The sequence below is a fragment of the Diabrotica undecimpunctata genome, chromosome 8, assembly GCF_040954645.1.
Source record: "Diabrotica undecimpunctata isolate CICGRU chromosome 8, icDiaUnde3, whole genome shotgun sequence".
NCBI lineage: Eukaryota > Metazoa > Arthropoda > Insecta > Coleoptera > Chrysomelidae > Diabrotica > Diabrotica undecimpunctata.
The window spans coordinates 59,518,428-59,542,282 of record NC_092810.1 but is presented as its reverse complement, the minus strand read 5'-3'; the positions used below and the strand labels follow the sequence as shown (position 1 = coordinate 59,542,282).

Sequence of the window (23,855 nt, the reverse complement as noted above, 5' to 3'; positions counted from 1 at the left end):
ATCAATATATAAATATATATATATATATATATATATATATATTTACTATACCTTATATATATATATATATATATATATATATATATATATATATTTACTATACCTTATATATATATATATATATGTATATATAAGGTATAGTAAAAAATGTCAGGTTAGAAGTGCACCACATCATACTTTATATCTACTTGGAGTACATGACACATAAAATCAAGCGACGTGAGACGTTTAGTTCATATATATCGTATATAGCCTGCTATAAATATATATATATATATATATATATATATATATATATATATATACAGGGTATAGTAAAAAAATATGATGTCAGGTCAGAAGTGCACCAGATCATACTTTATATCTACTTGGCATATATGCAAAAAGTTTATTATTTTAAAAATTTATTGAAGAGCTGTAGATGACAATTGATTGGATCCCCCGTCGCATGCGACGGGCAAATTTACTAGTATATACATAAGCAAGTGAAAAAGAATGGAATGGTGTAAAATCCCTTTTAGAAAATTCTTTTAAATTAAAAGAGAATGCCAAGTAAAAATGGCATCCCATAATGAATGGAAAAAATATAATTATGTATGTATGAAAAAACTCTTAAATACAAATTCTAACGCCAAGCCTCGAAATATGCATGGAAACTTACGACTACGACACCTGGCAAAGAAAAGGACTTTAAAAATTGTTACTTGGAACACTTAAGGCACGACTCACAAGACAATGGAAATTTTAACTGAAATGACGAAGCAAAAAATGGACATCATAGTGCTATCTAAAACCAAAAAGAAAGGCCAAGGAAATGAACAGATTTGAGACTACATTCATATATGGTCAGGAGTAGAGAAATACGTACACGCTAAATCGGGGGTCTCAATTTTTATAAAAAATCGTTAAAAAATATATAAAAGACTATGCGTACATCTCTGAAATAATTATGACGATAACTGTCACATTGTACAGCATCGAAACAACAATTGTTGGAGTCTATGCGCCAACAGACGATTCAAATCAATTAATTATCAAAAGTTCAAGATTCCTTTTATGAAGAGTAATCAAACATTTGTGATAAATTAAAAAGTCATCAAGAAATAATACTGTTAAGAGACCTAAATGCCAGAGTAGTTCTCAAATGGACGATGACGTGGTGGGAGGCCACGGAGAAATGGTTAAAAAGGGTTCAGGGCACAGCTTAATTGAATTCTGTCAACTTTTTGGTTTAAAACTTATGAATACCCAATTCCAACATAAAGATATTCATAAATACACTTGGGAACGACTTTCAATCCAACAGAACTCGATTATAGACCATATAATAATAAGACAGAAATCAAAATTTAAGTGCCAAGACTGCAGAGTGAAAAGAGGATTTTACCCTCTTTAATGACATATTAGGGGTTACACAAAGAACGGTACTAGGCTCGGGCTTCAGTCTGGTAGAGGTATCTTGGTCGGGGCTCTTAAAACAGCTCAAATATAAAGAATCAGTTAGAGAAGTACTAAAGATAGAGGGACGAGAAGTTAGAAGATAATATTTTTAGAGGAACAGGGAAACCTTAAGACATATAGAATAAGATAACAAGAAAGGTAAGGTACAGTTAAGATAATCACGCGAGAATAAAGTAAACCGTGAGAGAAAAGGTATTATGATTGTGCGGTACACACTTCATATTTCGACACATATACACTAGTTATATGATAAAACAAATAATAATATAAATCAATAAAAATGCCTGAAAGAGATATATCATGCACAAAAATATAAATTTATATCATAACAAAAAAATAAAAGGCAAATAGTTCGTCAACAAAGTTATATTGAGGTATAGTAGGTAAAGTAAATGCACTATAACAATTTTTACTGAACAGTTATCACGAGATAAGTTATTGCACAATTTATTATTGAATATAACAAAAACAAAAAATATCTTTTTTGAAAAATAATTATTATTATGCCTTGAGAATACGTAAACATTTACTAAATTTTGAACGTGATCACTTCAAATCTATGCATGAAATTTATCACAAATATAACCTACAATAATATAAAACAAATGGTTCGTAATTTATACGTATGTATTATATCATAAGTTTATACTCATAATAGTAATTCGGTTAGAGTTAACCATAAATAGCAAAGTCACTTGAAGTCGTAAATCAACTTCTTACGATTTACATAGCGAAGATGAGCTTAAGTCAATAAAAATATAGGTACTCACAATACACCAGTCAACAGGTAGACACAGGGAGTGACGTTCTTTTATAGAACGTTCTCAATAAAAGCACTTGACACGTTGTCCTCGCAACAGGTACTTGTGACTGCAGGTACGGTAACGAATTACAATCTTCAATCTGTAATCTCTCAAATTGATTTAGGCAGACGAAAAGAGAAGCAGCCAGACAGGAACAGCACAGGTGGTAGTAAGTAGTAGAGATAAATGAAGAGACGAATGAAGAAACGTATGAAGAGACGAAATATCGTAGAGATGAATGAAAGGCAAACAGAAGTGACTTCGTTTCTTCGAATTGGAAGACGTCTGTTTGACAAAAGAGAAAATAGTTAATATCAGAATCACTGTGTGAAGATATATAGATAAGGGTGAATTTAAAATACACTTACCGCCGTTTGATGGAGACAAACCTCTTGCTACAGGAACCAACTCGAAAATGAATTCGAATTCCGATCTTAGACAAGCTAAGGATAAAAAAGAGTGGGAGTATTGGCCGAAGAGTGCCACGCGAAAATGATATTTAAATGTTAAGGCTAGTGTGGTCGTTTTTGTAACCTAACCACTCTCTCCCGACAGGAATTACACTTTCACCGAAAACCAACATGTCCTTTTTTCTTAGAAGGTAAACTGGGTATTTGACAATAGAAGCTGAGTTCTTTGTTTCTAGGAAAGGTTTCTATTTAACAAATGAAAGTTAAAAAGATCAGCAAACATTTGGCGAAATATTTCATTGTTAAAAAAAAAGCGTGACAATTCGCGCGTTGCTGTTGGGTTATTTTTAAGGCTTTTAACAAAATATATAGATATAGGCGGCGTGAAAGTAATTTCCTAAGGGGAATAATTTAAAGAAATTTTAAACATGCTTCAGGATCTAACTCTGAAACAGATCACTACTTTTTTTTAGCTAATTCTTTGTGCCCCTTTAAACAATACTACAAATAGAACACCGAAAGTGAGAGAAACAATACTACACAGTACAAAACGGAGAGATATAAATTGCACCTTTTATTTCAACCAAGTATAAAACATCTTTTTCAATCTCGATAAGAAAAGGAACCAAATGCAGTCATCCCTTTAATTGATACAATTTGACCTTTTTTCAATTTCTATGGCTTTCTTTAATTTCTATGGCTTCTCGTATAATTCTTGGTTTATAGAAGCGGATGGGGGCTATGGTTCTGAAGATTTCAAAATCAATTTTGTGACCTGTATGAAGATGATGTTGATCTAGATCTCTAATTGAGTCGGAATTGCGAACACAGATAGAATGTTCATAAATCCTATTTTGGATTCTACGATTTGATTGACCGATATAGAATTGGTGGCAGCCTGCACAAGAAATTATATAAACTCCTTGTTGTTCATTTGGAATGTTGTCTTTGATTGGTCGGATAAAAGATGAAAGTTTTTGTTGGGGGTAAATATTGTCTTTATTCCTCTTGATTTTAGAATTTTGTCAATTTTGTCAGTAACACCCTTGATGTAAGGAAGAAAAGCTTTCAAATAATGAGGGTCTAAGTCTTTGGGTTGAGATTGAGTGGAAGATTGATGTCTGTGGATGCTCCTATTGATGTGATTTTTGCGGTAACCGTTTTGGATGAGGGCTTGTGTTAAACCAGAGAGACAAGTGGGCATACTTGCATCATCGTAAAGGCGTATTGCTCTGGAGACAAGCGTATTAATGACTGAATTAATTTGTGAAGGGGGATGATGAGAGTTGTCATGCAAGTAACGATTGGTAGTAGTGGGTGTTCGATAAACAGATTTGGGATTGGTTTTTCTTTATGGTAAAGTTGAGAAACGGGATGAATTAGTTTCCACCTTCATCGTCAACTATATACTAGGATGTATACCATTAAGATAGGTTTGAAAATTAACCAAAGCATCCCTGTCATAAAGCCAAATGACGAATGTATCGTCAACATATCGTAGCCAATAGGTGGGTTTCATCATTGATGTGGATAGTGCTCGGGTCTCGAAGTCTTCCATAAAGATATTGTCAATTACTGGAGATAGTGGGAAGCCCATTTGGGCACCGTTTATTTGTCTATAGAATTAAATTAAATTTTGAATTAATTACTACGTAGGTAACAATTTTAACGCTAAAAAAACTTATATAGACTACTTACCTACGGTTTGACTATAGTTTTGTACGAGTGCAGTTTTAAACAAAAAAAATAACACGAAATGTCATAAATTTATTAAGTTTTAAAGTAGATAAAAACATATACCTACAATAATTTCTTAGTAAAAAAGTTAAAAACAAATAGGTGAGATAAAAAAGTTTGTCAAAAAGTCTTAATACGTTTTAACGATAAACAATACTTTTCTTACAAATTTTTTATAGATATTTTTAAAAGTTTATAATAAATGTCACATTTACTAGAATGACACTCTGATTTTGCACTTATAATGTCACATTTTTCTTACTTATAAAAATTTATACGGTATAACTATCTTCTGGTCAGCTTATAAAAATTTTACATCCATCCTCACTGGATATAACCATAGACATATTTTATATAAACAGACCGAGCGCTGCTATACCGCCACGTTTCCCAAATGCAAGAAAGAAAATTGACGCAAAGTAGTTCCTGCATCTCTTTCTAATTTGCCGGATTTATCGATCACGTGACCTAAATGACCAATAAAAAGGTCACGTGGTCGACAAACCGGACCCATTAGAAAGAGAATCAGGGACTGCTTTGCGTCAGTTTACTCTGCCTCACTAGGGAACTCCTCTGTAGTGCAGCGCTAAGTCTATTTGTATTATTTGTCTATGTATATAACTGTTAGGTTAGGTTAGGTAAGGTAAGGTTAGATATAAACATTATATATATATATATATATATATATATATATATATATATATATATATATATTATATATTCATGTTTTTCAACTATATAAACAACAATAATTGTTCCGTTTACAAAATAAGTCATATGAATACTGACACGAATTCTTACGTCATTCTGAATATTGTTAGTCTGTATTTGGTAGAAAGTTTAAGAGGTTGTAAAGAGATTTTTTTGTTTCCAGACTGTTTTAATTCTTCAATTTTGTCATACCGTTTTTTAATTCCATTATACTCACATAATTCTATTTTGTAATTGTTTGTAAAAATTGCCAATGTTTCTTTTACTTCCAAGCGCAATTTTTTGTCAAAAACAATAATTACTACTAGTAACTCATTAACGTAGGAAGTTAGCCAGAACATCATTTGGCCTGCTTGTGTTTCTATTTCAAAATTTAGCTCTTTACCACATGTCAGTTTTATTCCATTTTTGGGCCAATTTTCTTGAAATTTTTCTTTAGTACCAGAAAAATGATCCATTCCTTGAATTAAAGTAGGAAATGTATACAATCTGTTTAAACATACCTGTTTATGTGAAAGGAAATTCCAACAATCGATTTTTTCTGTACAGTCTGGCCAATCGCATGACAACTTTATATTTTCAAGTAGTATTTCGAGAGATGTGAACACAACTTTATCACTTGTACATCTAACACAATAATCTGAGCAGTTACTGCAGTATATATGGCTGTAGTCACAAATATAAATGTGATATTTGTCATTTATGATGGTGTTGCAATTTGAACATTTAAAATTGACTTTCATAAATACGTTTAGAAGACGTTTTATTACTGATTCTGCTTTTTCTTTTTGTATGGATATATTATTTTCTGTTATATCTTCTGTAATTCCAGGGTTCTCCAATTTAAAAACAAGTTTGTATGAATAATCTGTTAAAAGTGAAGAACTATAACTTTTAGTAGGTCCCTTTTGAGCAAGTGTTATAAACTTTTTGTAATGATTTTCATTTCCTTTTTTGCGCATTAAATCTAGTGTATAGTTAGTTGGAAAACAAGCAAACTTTTCATCAACTTCTAAAATCGTGTCTCTTCCAACAGTTTTAAAATGTATAAATAACATTTCATATAAATAATCTGTTATCCAATATACACTTTGACACATTCCAATGATTACTTTTGAACCAAATAACAACGGTGTGGTAGAATGCCAATGGTCTCTAAGTTGCTTTTTATTTCCTTTAAACTCACATCCTAGTTCTGGGCAAGAGTATTCTCTCTTACAACATATCTGTGTGTGTAAAGGAAAATCTAAACATTTGATTTGTTTATTGCAGTTTTTCCAATTACAGGGTAATTTGAAATTTTCAAGTAAGTTTTCTATATCAATCCAAAAACAATCATTTTCACAAATAGCACAATAAACATCTATACAATCAGTGCATGTCACGTGGCTTTGAGGGCATAATAACAGACGTGTCTTTAAGCTGATCGTGTTGTTGCAGTGACAACATGTAATTTCTGACCTCAAAAATAAGTTTACAAGATACTTAAGAATTTTTATATAAGGGTCGTCCATTGGTTTTATGAAATTAGTAGATTCTTTTGCCTCATCTTTACAATAAATTTTTATTGCTCCAAACAATACAGATGTAGAAAGTAATTGTTGTAATTGATATAAATTTATTATTGTGGTTTGTAACTTTGTGTTTACATCGATAACTTTTGAAATGTACTCGATATCCGAAGAGGGATGAAACAATATTAATGTATACTTTTTAACTGGATTGTATCTAGTAAGTTGTTTGAATGATAGTTTTAAATTATCATTTTGAACTGAAATTATTATTTTTATGAGTTGATGGTCTGTATAAAATAAAATTTTACTTGTTTTTAAATGAAACACCCCATCAGAAGTTACATTGCCAGGATGGTTTTGTTTATAATGTTGAATCAACTGACAAGCATTTCCCTTAAAGAAGCAGATCAAACATTGATATATTTTCTTAAATGTACATAAAGTTTCATGGTTTTCGACATTTTCGGAAAAAGGAAAAACCTCTGTACATCCTTCATAATGATTAACACAGTGGAAATAATAATTTTTAGCAATTTTATTATAAACGGATAGCTGCCGAAAATCATATCTACTTTTTTGAAAAGCTGCGCATTTTTCTCGACCACAAACAGTAAATGGACATTTATTAGATATTGTTACCGGTCCTACTGAAAGATATTTTAAACAGTAACCACATACTTGATTGTTTAGAATTCTTTTTGGTATAACCATATTATTCCCAGTGTATATCATCTAAAAAATAGTCAAAATTAGTTTTTCTTAATAACTAGATAAGTAATCACTTTCTAATAAATACCTAATATTAATAGCCCAGTCTGGTTATGCAAAAATCATTAATTTCACGGCAAATTTTTTCGCAGATATCTGAAGCTTTAAAGACATAGGTGGGGGTTACTAGATGACGAATAGATGAAAAAGTACTCGTATTTTTACCTTGCGTTTTTTTTAAACAATAATTTATGGTCACAATTTGATTTTTTGTCTATAAGTTTTTTCCCTTATATTTTACATAAACAATATTTATATCATTTTTTTTTTATATCGAGAGTATCTTTATTTTACCGTTTTTTAAATTAAAATTGATAAATAATTTACGGAGATATTTGCAAAAAAGCAGTTTTTTTGCACTAATTTATAAATTTTATTAATTTTTTTATTAACAAAATATAATGTTATTAATACATTTGAACATCGAGGAATTACCCTCTTTTAAATTTGTGCGAAATTTCCCTCCGATCGGTCAAATAGTTTAAAAGTAATTTAATTTGTTTATCCCTGAGGCTAAGTATTTAAATTATGGAACTTGCTCTATTAATGATGCTAGAAACATTTAGGAAAGACTTAAACTATCTCGTATGGAATGCCATGGCGGAGCTCTCAATACCAAAGAAACTCATTCGGATGACCAAAGTTTGTATGGAGGGTGGAATATCTAAAGTACGTGTAAATAATAAACTGTCTGGCAGCTTTGAAATCAACAGTGGACTCAAACAGGGTGATGCGTTATCTCCACTACTTTTTAACCTTGTATTAGAGAAAGCCATGAGGTCGGCCGAAATAAAAACAGAATTGCTATCGGTTCAAGGTCCCAAGCTATTACTCGCATATGCAGATGACATAGATCTCGTTGGAGACTCCATCCTATCCACGAAAGATATCTTAAACAAGGTGGAAGGAGCAACAAGTGAAGTAGGGCTGAAGATTAATGAAGAGAAGACGAAATATATGTGTATAAATAGAACGACACGAAGAGACAGAATAGGACAAAATGTGACGATCAACACCTTCAATTTTGAAAGAGTACAACGTTTTAAGTATCGGGTCCGTAATCACAGCTGACAACGATGTTACTGAAGAAATAAAAGACAGAATCCAATCTGAAAACCGCTGTCTATTCGCACTGGATAAGCTCATAAAATCAAAAAATCAATAGATCAAAAGTTCAAAGATCAAAATCTATAAATTCATCGTCAGACCTGTAATAACATACGGATGCGAAACGTGGACCATGACCAAAGCAAACGAAGAAAAGCTCAGACGCTTTGAACGAAAAATACTTAGAAAAATTTTCGGACCTTGCCATGACATCACCACAAACCAGTATAAGATCAGAACCAATATCAAATTAAAAACACTCTACAATGACGCCGATATTGTCCAAGAAATTAAATCAAAGCGACTAAGATGGGCAGGCCACGTGCACAGACTGCATAAAGATAGACTTGTAAAACTGGTATGGGAAGAGATTCCCACAGGCAAAAGACCACTCGGACGTCCCAGAATGCGATGGAGAGATAACATCCAAGCAGATCTCCGGAAAATGAACATTCCATTTGACCCTAGGTTGATGGAAGACCGAACAAATTGGAAAACAGTTGTACAGTCAGCCAAGACCCACCCAGGGTTGTAGCGCTACGTGGTGATGATGATGGTGAACATGTCAAGGGGATGACTTTACAGTGGAGTAACAGTGGCTAGTAGGAAAATCTCCAATTTAAGATTTGCTGATGATACTACACGTATAGCAGCAAATGGGCAAGAAATGCTTAATCTCCTGCGGAAAGTTGGATACGAAAGCAATAAAGTTGGTCTGAGAATCAATAAAGCTAAGACAAAAATAATAGTGGTCGACGGATTCCACACTATTCAACTAACTAACATGTTACAGTAATACCAGATAGTGAACTGTCGTACTGTAGTGAATTTTGTCTATCTCGGGTGTAGTATAACTAACGATGGTAACTGTGAAGCAGAAGTTTGGAGACGTATTGGTATGGCAAAAAATGCGATGAGTCACCTAACTAAAGTTTGGAAAGACAGGTCTATCTCTTAAAATATCAAGATGAGACTGGTGAATGCCACTACGTGATGATGATGATGATTAAACTATCTCAATTTAAATGCATAATGTGTTTTGATCGAAATTATTTACAAAATAAACGTTTGAAAAGGGGGTATGTTTATTACATATAAACAATTTTGTAATAACTTCTATATTTTTCAAGCTACAGACTTGTACGTACAACCATTGGTAGCTGGTAAATAACCTCACATTAAAAAAACAAACCTTCTATGACCAACAGGAACGAATTTAGAGACTATTTTTAAAAAAAATCATATCTCCATTGTTTATAAACATTAAGAACTAAAATTTGCACAAATTTTGAATGAAAATCTAAAATATATATTGAAACTTATAGCTATAAAATTTATCACATTTTTCGACTTACAACCCGAAACGAAGGTACTTTCGAAAGTCAACATGGGAAAGTGGAGGGATAACTGTTTTAGCTCCGTTTTTTTTTCGAGATCGAAATTTCAAATTAAAACACGTAGGAAAAATTTACATTATCTCGGCTTCCATTGCAGCTAGAAGCCTCTTTTTTCTAATCTGAGGTAGCTCGTCGAAATATGAACAACTACATAGTTTTCACTGATCGGGAAATATGGGAAACCTCGGAAAAATTGAGTTCATTTGAAATTCACCGTAAAAACTTACCTTTTGTTTTAATTTGACTGGAATAGTCTATCGCAGTATTAATAATAAGGCCATAATTTTCACCGCCCCGGAAATCTCGCAAAATCCCGGAAAATCAACATATATTATTTTTTCATTTTATATCAATGATGTAATAATACTTATATATTTTATAAATTAAATTTCAGGTAATTTTCAGGTTGACGGCAAGAAACATAAAAATCGAACGATTACACATTCGTACTCCCTTCACATCAACGGAGAGAATGTAAACATCTGTAAGGCGTGCTTTATGACCACTTTTGATGTCACAAACATGTTTGTGTCAGACGTAATCAAAAATAAGAATGCTTCTACTGCTGGCATTGTTCGCTCTGGTTTGAGAGGAAAAGGAGAACCATATAATAAAACCACTCGAGAAGATATAGAATTATTGAGATCTCATATTACTTCAATTCCGACTTACGAGAGTCATTATGCAAGAAAAGAGTCAAGTAGAAGATATTTACCAAGCCACTATACACTTAAGAGAATATATGAAGAATATAAGATGTGGTTATCAAAAGAAAGAAGTGTATCACAAAAAATATATGAAAATGAATTTCGAAGTCTTGGTATAAAAATTAAAAACCAAATAAGGATACCTGTGCAACGTGTGATAAGTTCGCCATGGTCATAAAAAATTCAAGTGAACAAGATAAACAGAGGTTGCGAGATGAACTAAAGGTTCATTAAACAGAAGCAGAAGCAGCCTATGAAGCAAAAAGAAGAGATAAAGAAAAATCTGCAACGGATCCATGTACATTAGTTTACACTTTCGATCTCCAGCAGTGCTTGCCTACACCCGATATAAAAACATCCGTAGCATTCTACAAGCGGCAATTGTGGACTTTCAATTTCACCATGAGATGTGATGATAAGCAGTGTTTCTGTTACATGTGGCACGAAGTAATAGCAGGTCGTGATGCTAATCAAATAGCATCATGTATTTACAATCATTTCTCAGATCTCAGTCAGATTTGAGTGATAGTATTAAGAAAATCACACTGTATTCTGACACTTGTCCGGGACAGAATAGAAACTTGCATCTTGTAGTAATGTTTTTTATGGTGATGAAAGAAAATCCAGGAATATCTTACATAAACCATAAGTTTCTGGTTCCTGGTCACACTCACATGGAGTGTGACTCCGATCACTCTATTATAGAAAAATTTAAAAAAATATATCCAATCTCCATTGACCATCCAAGAGACTGGTTTCAGTTGGTCAGGACTTGCGGTAACAAAAAACCGTTCATTGTAAAAGAAATCGATCGCAAAAAATTTTATGAGTTTTCAAGTCTTTTCAAGTAGTACTTTTCCCAAAAAAAGTCAACGAAACTGGCCAGAAAGTTGTTTGGAAAGATATAAAATGGTTACGCTACTCCCAAGATATTGGAATAGTAGAATATAAAACTACTTTCGTAAAATCCTAGACGAAAGCGCACCTTTTCAAAAAATTAGATATCTGCGTAATAATTTACCGCAAAATATAACTTAACCATTTTCATACAAGTCTGAAAACAGAATTAGTCAAGAAAAGAAAAAAAATCTTATTGACCTTTTACCCTACGTTGATAAATTTCCACGATTTCTATAGGAATTTACCATCCAAGAATACAATACCGACACAATAGAGGGCAATGGCGATACAGAGTGAATAAAATTATTTCAAATATTACCTACTTGCTTGTTTTCCAAAAATTATTATTCATATTATTTTAATTTGTCAATATTCTGTTATTATGTTTAAGTTTTTTACCACTGGCAATAGTGAACAGTAGTATAAGTGTATTTTTTTCTCCAAATAAATGTGTCAAATAGTATAAGTATCCTTTTTTTTGAAAATATTAATAATAGTATGTTTACTTTACGACAATTAAAAAAACACATTGTGTCTACTTCTATGGAATAACCAGATTTTTTTGTGGTTATGTATTTAAAAAATGCAAGTAAATTATACAAAACCTTTAATAACTCAAAACAATGTTTTTGTACTTATACTTCTTTTCCCGCCGTACCACCAATTTGTAATAACTTCTATATTTTTCAAGATATAGACTTGTACGTACAACCATTGGTAGCCGGTAAATAAACTCACATTAACAAAACAAACCTTCTATGACCAACAGGAACGAATTTAGAGACTATTTTTAAAAAAATCATATCTCCTTTGTTTATAAACATTAAGAACTAAAATTTGCACAAATTTTTAATGAAAATCTAAAATATATATTGAAACTTATATAGCTATAAAATTTATCACATTTTTCGACTTACAACCCGAAACGAAGATACTTTCGAAAGATCGACAGAGAAAAGTGAAGTGGATAACTGTTTCAGCTCCGTTTTTTTTTTCGAGATCGTAACTTCAAATTAAAACACGTAGGAAAATTTTTTTTTAACCAGACCGAGCTATAACTCTAATATAACTCCCTGTATTAAATTTATTAACGATCTAATAACTATCTAAGATAATAAAAAAGTAGCTGCGTTCTAAGGATATCTATCTCAGTAACATGAATTTTAAGTAGCTAAGATTACCTCCATCTCACTACGCCTTAAACCCGATATAGCCATATTTATTGCAGGTAAAAAAAATTTTTTTAAGCGACTGTGTTATAAAAGGCGATGTTAGGAATAACTCTCCAGTCTGAACAACTGCAAATGTTTGATTATTATTTGTTAATGAGACTTTCAAAGGGTAAAATTTGCATTTATTTTTATTTAGATTGTTGGATAAAAGAATATTTTTGTACTCCAGTGAAAAGTGCGTCATAGTATTTAAAGTGATTTCAAACTGCTGATCCTTAAAAGCGATTTTACCTAGAGAGAAGTAGTAAAGATTAGGATGTTAGGCAGTAATTTACATAATTTGTTTATAGCCCAGTCTGGTTAAAAAAAAAGGTGGAAAAATGTTTCGCAGATATCATGAAGCTTTTAAGACATAGGTGGGGGATACTAGATGACGAATAGATGAAAAGATACTCCTAGTTTTACCTTACGTTTTTTTAAGCATTAATTTATGGTCACGATTTGATTTTTTGTCTATAAATTTTTTCCCTTATATTTTAAATAAACAATATTTATGTAATTTTTTTATGTCAAGAATATCTTTATTTTCCTGTTTTTTTAATTAAAATTGATAAATAATTTACAGAGATATTTGCAAAAAAGCAGTTTTTTTGCACTAATTTATAAATTTTATTAATTTTTTTATTAACAAAATAAAATGGTATTAATACATTTAAACATCAAGGAATTACCATCTTTTAGATTTCTGCGAAATTTCTCCCCGATCAGTCAAATATTTTATAAGTTATTTAATTTGTTTATCAATGAGGCTAATTATTTAAACTATTGAGCTTGCCCTATGCATGATGCTAGACACATTCAGCAAATTTCATAGAATTCTTTAAGACTTAGACTATCTCAGAAGTTAAATACATATTGAGTTTGCATCAAAATTATTTACAAAATAAACGTTTGAAAAAGGGGTATGTTTTTTACTTATAAACAATTGTAATAACTTCTATATTTTTCAAGCTACAGACTTGTATGTACAACCATTGGATAGCTGGTAAAAAAGTTGACATTAAAAAATAAAAAACCTTCTATGACCAATAGGAACGAAGTTAGTGACTATTTTAAAAAAAATCATATCTCCATTGTTTATAAACATTGAGAAGTAAAATTTGCACAAATTTTGAATGAAAATCCAAACTTTATATTAAAACTTATAGCTATAAAATTTATCTAATTTTTCGAAACGACGGTACTTTCAAAAGATCGACATAGGAAAGTGGAGAGGATATCTATTTCAGCTCCGTTTTTTTTTCGGCATCGGAACTTCAAATTGCAACACGTAGGAAAAATGTACATTATCTTTGCTTCCTTTGCAGCTGCAAGTCTCTTTTTTTTATTCTGGGGTAGCTCGTCGAAATATGAATAACTACATAGTTTTCACTTGCCGGAAAATATGGGAAAACTCGGAAAAATTGAGTCCATTTGAAATTCACCCTAAATACTTACTTTTTTTTAATTTGCTCGAATAGTCTGTCGCAGTATTAATAATGATGACATAATTTTCACCCCCCATAAATCTCGGAAAATCAACATATGTTTTTCATTTTATATCAATGATGTAATAATACTTATATATTTTATAAATTAAATTTCAGGTAATTTTTTACACATTATATATTCCTTATATTAATTATAATTGTTTGTATTTTTATAATTAACAATATTGATTTTTATTCTATTTTTCTTACAAATATGATATACAATATTAATCTAATCTGCCTTACTGCTTTGATAAAATAAGTCGATTTTTTCATCACTTGCCTTATTAAACTTTGCAATGTTTATTGAACTATACTTTTTTTATTTTCTTTACATACATTGGTTTAAAAGTTAAAATTTGGTTCATTTATTCGAATTCACTGTCAGGTCTGAACCTTTTTGTTGCAGGTTGTTTGTCTTCACTTATTAAGTCAGTTTTTTCATACATTAACATATTAATGCGCGATCTTAATGCCAAGGTGGGTCAAGGTAAGGTAGGAGAACAAGTAGGAAAATATGGGCTTGGAAACAGAAATGACAGAGGAGATCAATTGATTCAATTTTGCCAAAGTGAAGACTTTGTAATAACAAATACCTTTTTCAAATTACGTTCTCTACGGTTATATACATGGACATCATCACAACATACCAAAGAAAAAATAGTGAAAAATCAAATAGACTACATTATGATAGCAAGGAGGTATCATAATGCTGTTAAATATACTAAGAAGTACCCAGGAGCTGATATAGGCTCAGATCATAACCCGGTAGTTACTGTGATAGAGGCGAGACCAAAAAATATTAGAAGACCACACAGAAAGGCACTAGATTTAAATAAACTTAGAAACAAAAATATACGACAAGAAACAGGAGAAGAAATAAATGAAAACTTCTGTTCAGTGCAGCAACAAATTAACGATACAAACAACGTTAACCAAAAATTAAAGTACATAAATACAGCTATACAAACAGCAGGAAAGAAAGATCTTACAAAAACAATAACAAAGAATAAGGGGTGGATGACACAAGATATACTAGACTTGATGGAACAAAGAAGAAAGATGAAGAATTACCCAGACAAATACAAAGAAATAAATAAACACATAAAAAAGAAAATAAAAGAAGCCAAAGAGGGGTGGATTAAAGAACAACGTGAAGAAATGGAAACCTATGAGAAAAAGTACGATGCGTTCAATATGCACAGAAAAGTAAAAGAGATAACAGGAAGCATAAAGAAATGCCAAATAGGTTAACTTAAAGACAAAGATGGAAATCTTATTGTAAATCTAGAGAATAAAATAAAAAGATGGACAGAATACCTAAATTAATTATTTGAAGACGATAGAAACAACTTAACTCAGATAATCAATGCAACTGGGCCAGACATATTGAAAGAAGAAGTAGAATACGAAATAAGAAACGCTAAAAATGGAAAAGCAAATGAACCTGATGAAATTCCTACAGAACTGTTGAAGCTTTTGAATGATAAATCCGTAACCATAATATTAAATTTTGCAGCGAGGAGCTAAAACAGTTTCCCCTCCACTTTCCTATGTCGATCTTTCGAAAGTAACTTCGTTTCGAAAGGTTTTAAGTTTCGAAAAATTGGATGAATTTTATAGCTATAAAATTCAATATAAAGTTTAGATTTTCATTCAAAATTTGTGCAAATTTTACTTGTTAATGTTTATAAACAATGGAGATATAATTAACAAAAAAATTGTCGCTAACTTCGTTCCTATTGATCATAGAAGGTTTATTTATTTTTTGTTAAATATGAGTTTTTTTACCAGCTATCTAATGGTTGTACGTACAAGTCTGTAGCTTAAAAAATATAGAAGTTATTACAATTGTTTATAAGTAAAAAACATACCCCTTTTTCAAACGTTTATTTTGTAAATAATTTCGATGAAAACTCAATATTCCTTTAACTTCTGAGATAGTATAAGTCTTAAAGAAGCGTATGAAATTTGTTAAATGTGTCTAGCATCATTCATAGGGCAAGTTCAATGGATTAAATAATTAGTCCCAGGGATAAACAAATTGAATAACATTTAAACTATCTGACCGATCGGGGGGAAATTTCGCACAAATTTAAACGACGGTAATTCCTCAATGTTGAAATGTATTAATAACAGTTTATTTTGTTAATAAAAAAATTAATTAAATTTATAAATTAGTACAAAAAAACTGCTTTTTTGCAAATATCTCCGTAAATTATTTATCAATTTTAATTGAAAAACGGGAAAATAAAGATATTCTTGACATAAAAAAATGGTATAAATATTGTTTATTTAAATTATAAGGGAAAAAACTTATAGATAAAAAATCAAATTCTGACCATAAATTATTGTTTAAAAAAAACGCAAGGTAAGAATAGGAGTATCTTTTTATCTATTCGTCATCTAGTAACCCCCGCCTATGTCTTAAAAGCTTCAGATATCTGCGAAACATTTTGCCGTGAAATCGATGATTTTTGTATAACCAGACTGGGCTATTAGGGATAATAAAGAAATTGGTTTTTAAGACATCCGACAACAATAAAGTTTGACTTCAGGATATTCCAAATAATTGTATGATATCGATTTAGTTTTCAAATCAGAAGTGGAAGAATGATTTTATTGGAGTGTGTTCATTGGTCAAGAAGGAGATTTTAGGAAATGGTATGGAAGAAAACGAGAGGTTTAGTTTAAAAACAAAAAAATTAAAAAGAGTTTGATACGAGATTTGAAAGAGAAATGTTGTTTTTTTTTATTTGTAAGATTATTAAAGAAAAATAAATTTTGATGTTTTTGCCGGTTGGATAAAAATCAAAAGACTGTGTGTTTGTGGGATTTTTACAATTTAGATAACATAATTTTGATCTGTTAGAAAATTGTATTTTCTTTTATATAGCAGGCATATAAATTTTGTATTGATAAAGTAAATTGATGTATTGATATTTTATTTTGTGCTAATTTGGGATACAATTTATTGATGAAATTTAAATTTGACATTTATGTGTTACATTATTTATATGTATATATATATGTATATATATATGTATATATATAAAGAAAACTCGAAGCAACAGAAATGGATGTATTTAGACGATCACTTCGAATATCTAGAGCAGACAGAATTAGAAACGATGAAATAAGAAATCGGATGGGGGTAGATGGATCTCTGGCAACAGACATAGAAAGGAAACAACTTATATGGTATGGCCATGTTCAAAGAATGCCAGAAACAAGACTACCAAAAATCGCCATGAAATGGATACCACCAAATCGTAAGAAACGAGGAAGACCAAAAAGAACATGGAAGGAGGGAATAACAAAGGCAATGAGCTCCCGAGACTTGACCGAAGAACAATGGAATGATAGAAATTCGTGGAAATTAGGCATCGGACAACGACGCAAGACGTTTTGAAACCGATATATATATATATATGAAGTAACACGAAGTCCAGAGACCTCTCTGATAGTAAATTAGGTGAACCGCAAATTCAAAGCCTCTTACTAGAGACTTTTAACGACGCTAGAAGTATCTTTTTACTTCAACATGCATCTACGATTCACCTTTGAAAATTACTATCTTTTTCGCTCTTTACGTAGAGAAAGACGTTTAAATGAAAGTAAAAGATTGCATTTCATTTCAATCGGAACTCCACCATTGCTCTACACGTGTTTCGAGTTATTCAACTCGAATAGTGAATAACTCGAAACACGTGTAGAGCAATGGTGGAGTTCCGATTGAAATGAAATGCAATCTTTTACTTTCATATATATATATATATATATATATATATATATATATATATATCATCATTCTCAGCATATTCTACAAGTTATGGTGTAGCCTCCCTTACATATTCATTCTTCATATCTAAATCCACGATTGTCTAAAATTCGCTTTTCTGTGCTATTTTGTACGGGCTTGTTTCGTTGTCATAGTTCCATCTTAAATCTGGACGTCTTTTTGGTCTATTGCCGCCTCTTGGATACCAATGTGTAATTCTAGTGGACCACCTATTGTCAGGTTTTCACGCTAAATGTCCCGCCCAATGCCATTTTAGAGATTAAATTCTATGGATTACATCAGTAACCTTGGTTTTCTGTCTGATCCATTCTATTCTTTTTCGATCTCTCTTTGTTATACCTAGCGTACATCGCTCCACTGACCTTTGAGTGACTTTGAGTTTCGATATGATCTCTTTCTTTAGTGTTCAACTTTCGCAGCCGTATGTCATGATTGGTAGTATACACTGATTGAATGCTTTTTTCTTCAGGTGGATTGGCATCTTTGATTTGAATATATCTGAATATTTACCAAAAGATACCCAAGCTAGTTTTATTCTTCTGTTGATTTCTGGAAGTAAGGAGCCAGATTTATGTTTTAATTGTCCCAGGTATACATACTCGTCTACTGTTTCAAGTGCAGTGTTGTATATTATTACATCTTGGACATCCACCAGCTCGTTGTACATGGTTTTTGTTTTTGTCAAGTTAATTTTTAGGCCAACTTCATTTAGGTCATTTAGCCAACTAGCTGCATTTAGGTCGCTTATAAGTTCTTGTAGTTCTGCAGGATTATTACCAATCAGAACGATGTTGTCTGCAAATCTGAGATGGCTGAGTTATTCTCCATCCATGAATATTTCTTTGTTCTGCCAGTTCATTTTGCTGAATATATTTTCTAGAGCTTTGGTGATATTGCGTCTCCTTATCGGACGCCTCTGATAGTCGTAAATTCTGAAGTGTTTCCATAAATTTTTACCTTAGCGTTTGCTTGTCTGTATATATTTGCTAAAGTTTCTATATACAGTTTGTCAATGCCTTGGTTGCTCAAAGCTTCTATTACTGCCTTGGGATACATAGAATTGAAAGCCTTCTCGAAATCTATGAAGGTTAATGCTAGCGGTGTTTCATATTCTTTAGCTCTACTCATTAGTCCTCGAAGTGTATGAATGTGATCTATGGTACTGAATCCACTTCAGCTTGTTCTCTTCTCGGCTGTGCAGAATCTAATGCGTTTGTTAATCTGTTGTTGATGATCTTTGTGAATATCTTATAGACATATATATATATATATATATATATATATATATATATATATATATATATATATATATAAGAATTACTGGATATTAGTGACTGTCAATATAAACAAACAACACAGTTTATTAGGGTTGCAGTCATATAGAAAAGAACCATTCAAAACGTGTTTTCTTGGAAATGTGTTCCATAAAATCGAGTACATCTTGCATCAATAAAAAGTCAGACATAGATAAATTGAGCAACATTTATTGTTACTTACTGGAAAAACATCCAAAATAAAATTAATATCTACCTGCACCCGTACCCACACAAATTACAGTTATATGCATAACATGTTGCATACCATTAAGACAGGTTTAAAAATTAAAATCACCTAAGATGGGCTTCTAGTATTTCTTAAAAAGAAATATGATATTAAGTACACCTAATTACTTTTTAATCATAGGATTTTTTCTTTTTGTTCTCTATGTGCCAGAGTTAAAACACACCAGTACAAGATGACAACAAAATTTTTACCTAAATTTTAAAGAATTTTAAAATGTATTTTGTCCACTATTTTATATTTTATGTGTGTGTTATTAATGTTGAGTGTCTATGCTTTTATAAATAATCTCAACGACAATAAGTTGCACTGAAGATTTGTGATATTTTATAAATATTTACACTTTTTCTTATTACAGTGTCTTGAAAAAGGAATAAAACCATTCCGAAAGCTAGACAAAAAGTCATAAGAGTGTTTCATTAACATCCATATATATATATATATATATATATATAAAGATTATGACCGTTAATTAAATTGACTTGACAAGAAGAGCTAATTTCATCAACAAGCAAGTGAGAGAACTATTGTTGAACTTCCATATTTCGTCCGTACATTCTGATATAGTATTCATTCATCGACAAATGTCAAACATATTCATCCAACTTGAACATCTTCTTCCCTCAACCATTTTAGATCAGTATGAATCTTCCCTAATAAAAAAATATGACTTCTTTCTACATAAATCTCAATCTTATCTCCAAAACAAATTAAACAAGCTATTGACCACTCCGCCGTTCAATCGCTTACCATTTCACGAGAAATGGTTAAACAATCTCACAGACATCCAAATACCCAACAACGTCCTTAAACTTCTTTATCTCGGACCAAAGTTTGGATTACAACCCTCATTCAAGGACAACTTTGTATGTAATTTCGTAGCTTACATAGAAAACATACTGTCTCACTCTAAAACCAATGACCTTCTCGAATTAAGATCATCTGCCAATAACATTTTTACCAACTTCTCACATTAGCCTTTTAACGCCAAAACCGATATTGACCTAATATATGAACAAACGTCCACTTTTCTAAAAAAAACATCCTGGCCTAATGGTATTAACTAGTGATAAAGGTAATGCCATATATTAACCTGTATGGATACGCAAAATAAAAAAGTTGCATACGAAATCTGGACTCTTTACCTTTAAAACGCATCTTGACTTTTATCGATCTATCTATCTATCTATACAGCCCTTGCTGTCCAATTTTTGACATAGACCTTCTCTTGCTTCTTCCACGTCTCTCTATTGTAGGCAGTTTGTATCCACTTCGGGCCTGCGTGTTTCTTCAATTCATCTAACCATCTCATTTGTGGCCTTCCTCTTTTTCGTTTGTAACTATATGGTCTCCCGTGTATAATCGTCTTATTCCATCTGTCGTCTTTCTGTCTTATGGTATTTCCAGCGAACTTCCACTTAAGTTTTGCTATCTGCGTTAATACATCAGTCACTTTTGTTTTGTTGCGGATCCAAGTATTTCTTTTCTTGTCTGATAGCCTGATGTTCAGCATTTGCCTTTCCATGGCTCTTTGGGTCGTTGCTATTTTTTCCATGTTTTCCTTTGTAAACGTCCAAGTTTGAGAACTGTAGGTGAGAACAGGAAGTATATATTGGTTGAAGACTCTTGTTTTTAAATATTGGGGGTATTTTCTATTTTTTAATATATAGGAAAGTTTTCCGAAGGATACCCAAGCCAACCGTATCCTTCTCTTTATTTCTCCGGTCTGATTTTCTTTATTTAATTTAACTAGTTGTTGTCGCAAATATACATATTCTTTTACTTGTTCTATAGTTGTTTGTGCAATTATAATTATTAATTCTTCCGGTTGGTTGGTCATAATTTTCGTTTTATTATAATTCATTTGTAGACCTATTTTTGTTGATTCGCTATTTAATTCATCCATCATATTTTGTAATTCTTCCCTTTTATCTGTTATTAATACAATGTCGTCTGCATATCTCAAGTGATTTAAGTATTGGCCATTTATGTTAATACCCCGTTTTTCCCATTGTAATTTCCTCATAACGCCTTCCAAGGCGTGATTGAGTAGTTTGGGTGATATAGTGTCACCCTGTCTGACTCTTCGTCGTATTTTAATGGGCTCCGTTTGTTCAACTATTTTAATGGAAGTTGTTGTTTAATCATATATATTGAAAATTAATTCCGTGTATCTATAGTCTATTCTCCCATTTTGTAAAGACTTCTTTAATGCCCAATGTTCCACCTTATCGAATGCTTTTTTAAAGTCTACAAATGCCATATACATTGGGATTTGATATTCGTTGGGCTTTTCAATTAATATTTTTATCGTAAGCAGATGGTCGCTTGTACTGAATCTTTTTCTAAAACCGGCATGCTCTCTTGACTGGTAATTATCTAACTTAGTTGTTAATCTGTTTGTTATTAGTTGAGTTAACAGTTTGTACATTACATTCAGTAGTGTTATGGGCCTATAGTTTTTCAGATCTTTTATATCGCCTTTCTTAAATAGTAATAGTGTTATTGCCTCGTTCCATGAGGTGGGTATTTGTTTTGTGTACAATATTTTATTCATTAGTACATAAAGGACTTCCACTGTAGTTTTCCCCCCATTTATTAGCATTTCCACAGTTATTCCATCTTTCCCAGGAGATTTGTTATTCTTCATTTCTTTGAGTGCCTTTTTTATTTCATATTTACTGATTTCTGGTTGTAGGTCAGAGTTAACGTTCTTTATTTTCAGTTGTAACTGATTACGGATTTCTTGGGTTGGTTTTTGTTCTGTTTTATAGAGATTTGTATAATATTTGTGCGTTATCTGTAAAATTTCTTTTATATTGTTGGTCTCCACTGCTTCTTTGTTCTTTATGCTATTAATTTGTATGTTTCCCAGGTTCTGCTTTAAGCACTTCATGTTTCTATTTTTTTCAATTGTTTTCCCTATTTTGTCTTCCTGTACTCTCCGTTTACACTCTGATATTTTTTCTAATAGTTTTGTTTATTTCTTTGTATTCCATTTAATTTCTGTCACCTTGTTCTAGTAATGTTCTTCTTGTATCCATAAGAATCTTTGTTTTCTGGGATATGAAACTTTCTTTTTTTGTTGTTGTCTGTGCTATTTCTTTACCCACTTTCATTAGAGTTTCAGTAAATATCATGTTTATTTCATTGATATGTTTGTGTTCTATATCTTCCTTGGTCGGCGATATTTCCTTTATTCTCTCTTCGTACGTCTGTTTTTCTTGTTTTAGTTTTTCCATGTCTAATTTCTGATTATTTTACATTTTCTTTCTTGTTTCAAATCTACTATCAATGATCAGCTTGGCTAGGACTAGTCTATGGTCGCTACCAGTTGAGAAGCGATTTAGGGCTGTTACGTCTTTAACCATGTATTTTTGCGTTGAAAGAATATAATAAATTTCGTTTTTAGTTTCACCATTGGGACTAATCCATGTCTATTTTCTTTGGGGTTTTTCCTTAAGGAATGTATTCATTGCATATACTTGCTTCTCCTCCAAGTAATTCATCAATGTGTGTCCTCTATCATTTCTTTTGTCGTATCCATGGGGTCCTACTTTGTCTTCTTCTTTATATAGTTGTTCTCCTATTTTGACATTGAAGTCCCCGATTATTAGCATTAATTTTGATTTCTTTTCTTCCATAGCTGTTGTTATGTCTTCGTAGAAATGTTCAATATCTTCATCGCTATAGGTACTTGTTGGAGCGTACACCTGTATGATTTTTAAGGACGTTCTTTTTAATTTTAGCGTCGTGTATGCTACTCTATCTGATATGCCCTTTTTGCCCCAAATTTCCTGATATTAGCTGTATTTTTTGTTCTCCTTTTCTTCTTACTTCGGATATGCCGATATTATCCCACTGTATTTTAGTCAGTTCCTCTTCTAGTTGGTGGATTTTAGTGTCTTCGTTCATGGATCTGATGTTATACGTTCCTACATTTATTTTTGTCGAATATTTGCCTCCCCCAGAATCCTTGAGGCGGACCGGTTTCCCGGTGTGGGATTCCGAGTTAGTAACTCTATCCACCTGGGGTCCTATTCCGTTTGTTTCGTAATTCGACATGTTTCCTGAAGAGGGTTTTTTGGCATTAAAACACCTCGCTTGTAAGACGGGTTGGTGAGTTCTGTATCAGCCGCCCACTCTGGGTCAGACGCTTTTCGTAGCCGTCCACTCTGGATCAGACGCTAATGTTTTACTAGTTTTTGATTCACGCCGGGTATTTCATTTCCCCAGTACCACCCATATCTTGGAGGCATTTTCCTATACCCCACACG

At 31.8% G+C, this 23,855-nt stretch overlaps 1 protein-coding gene across 3 annotated transcripts in view; it reads right to left on the bottom strand.

Moving 5' to 3' along the window:
* Positions 1-23,855, bottom strand: part of LOC140447605 (methyl farnesoate epoxidase-like) — a 221,312-nt gene that overhangs the window by 143,391 nt on the left and 54,066 nt on the right. For 2 of the 3 annotated variants that reach the window (XM_072540352.1, XM_072540353.1), the window contains one exon: positions 4,429-7,368. The exons of the other annotated variant lie outside the window; for it this stretch is intronic. In XM_072540352.1, coding sequence (XP_072396453.1) covers positions 5,209-7,368 — 2,160 coding nt within the window. In that variant the 3' untranslated portion in view covers positions 4,429-5,208. Of the gene's footprint in view, positions 1-4,428; positions 7,369-23,855 lie in introns of those variants that run through there. 3 annotated transcript variants of the gene reach the window in all.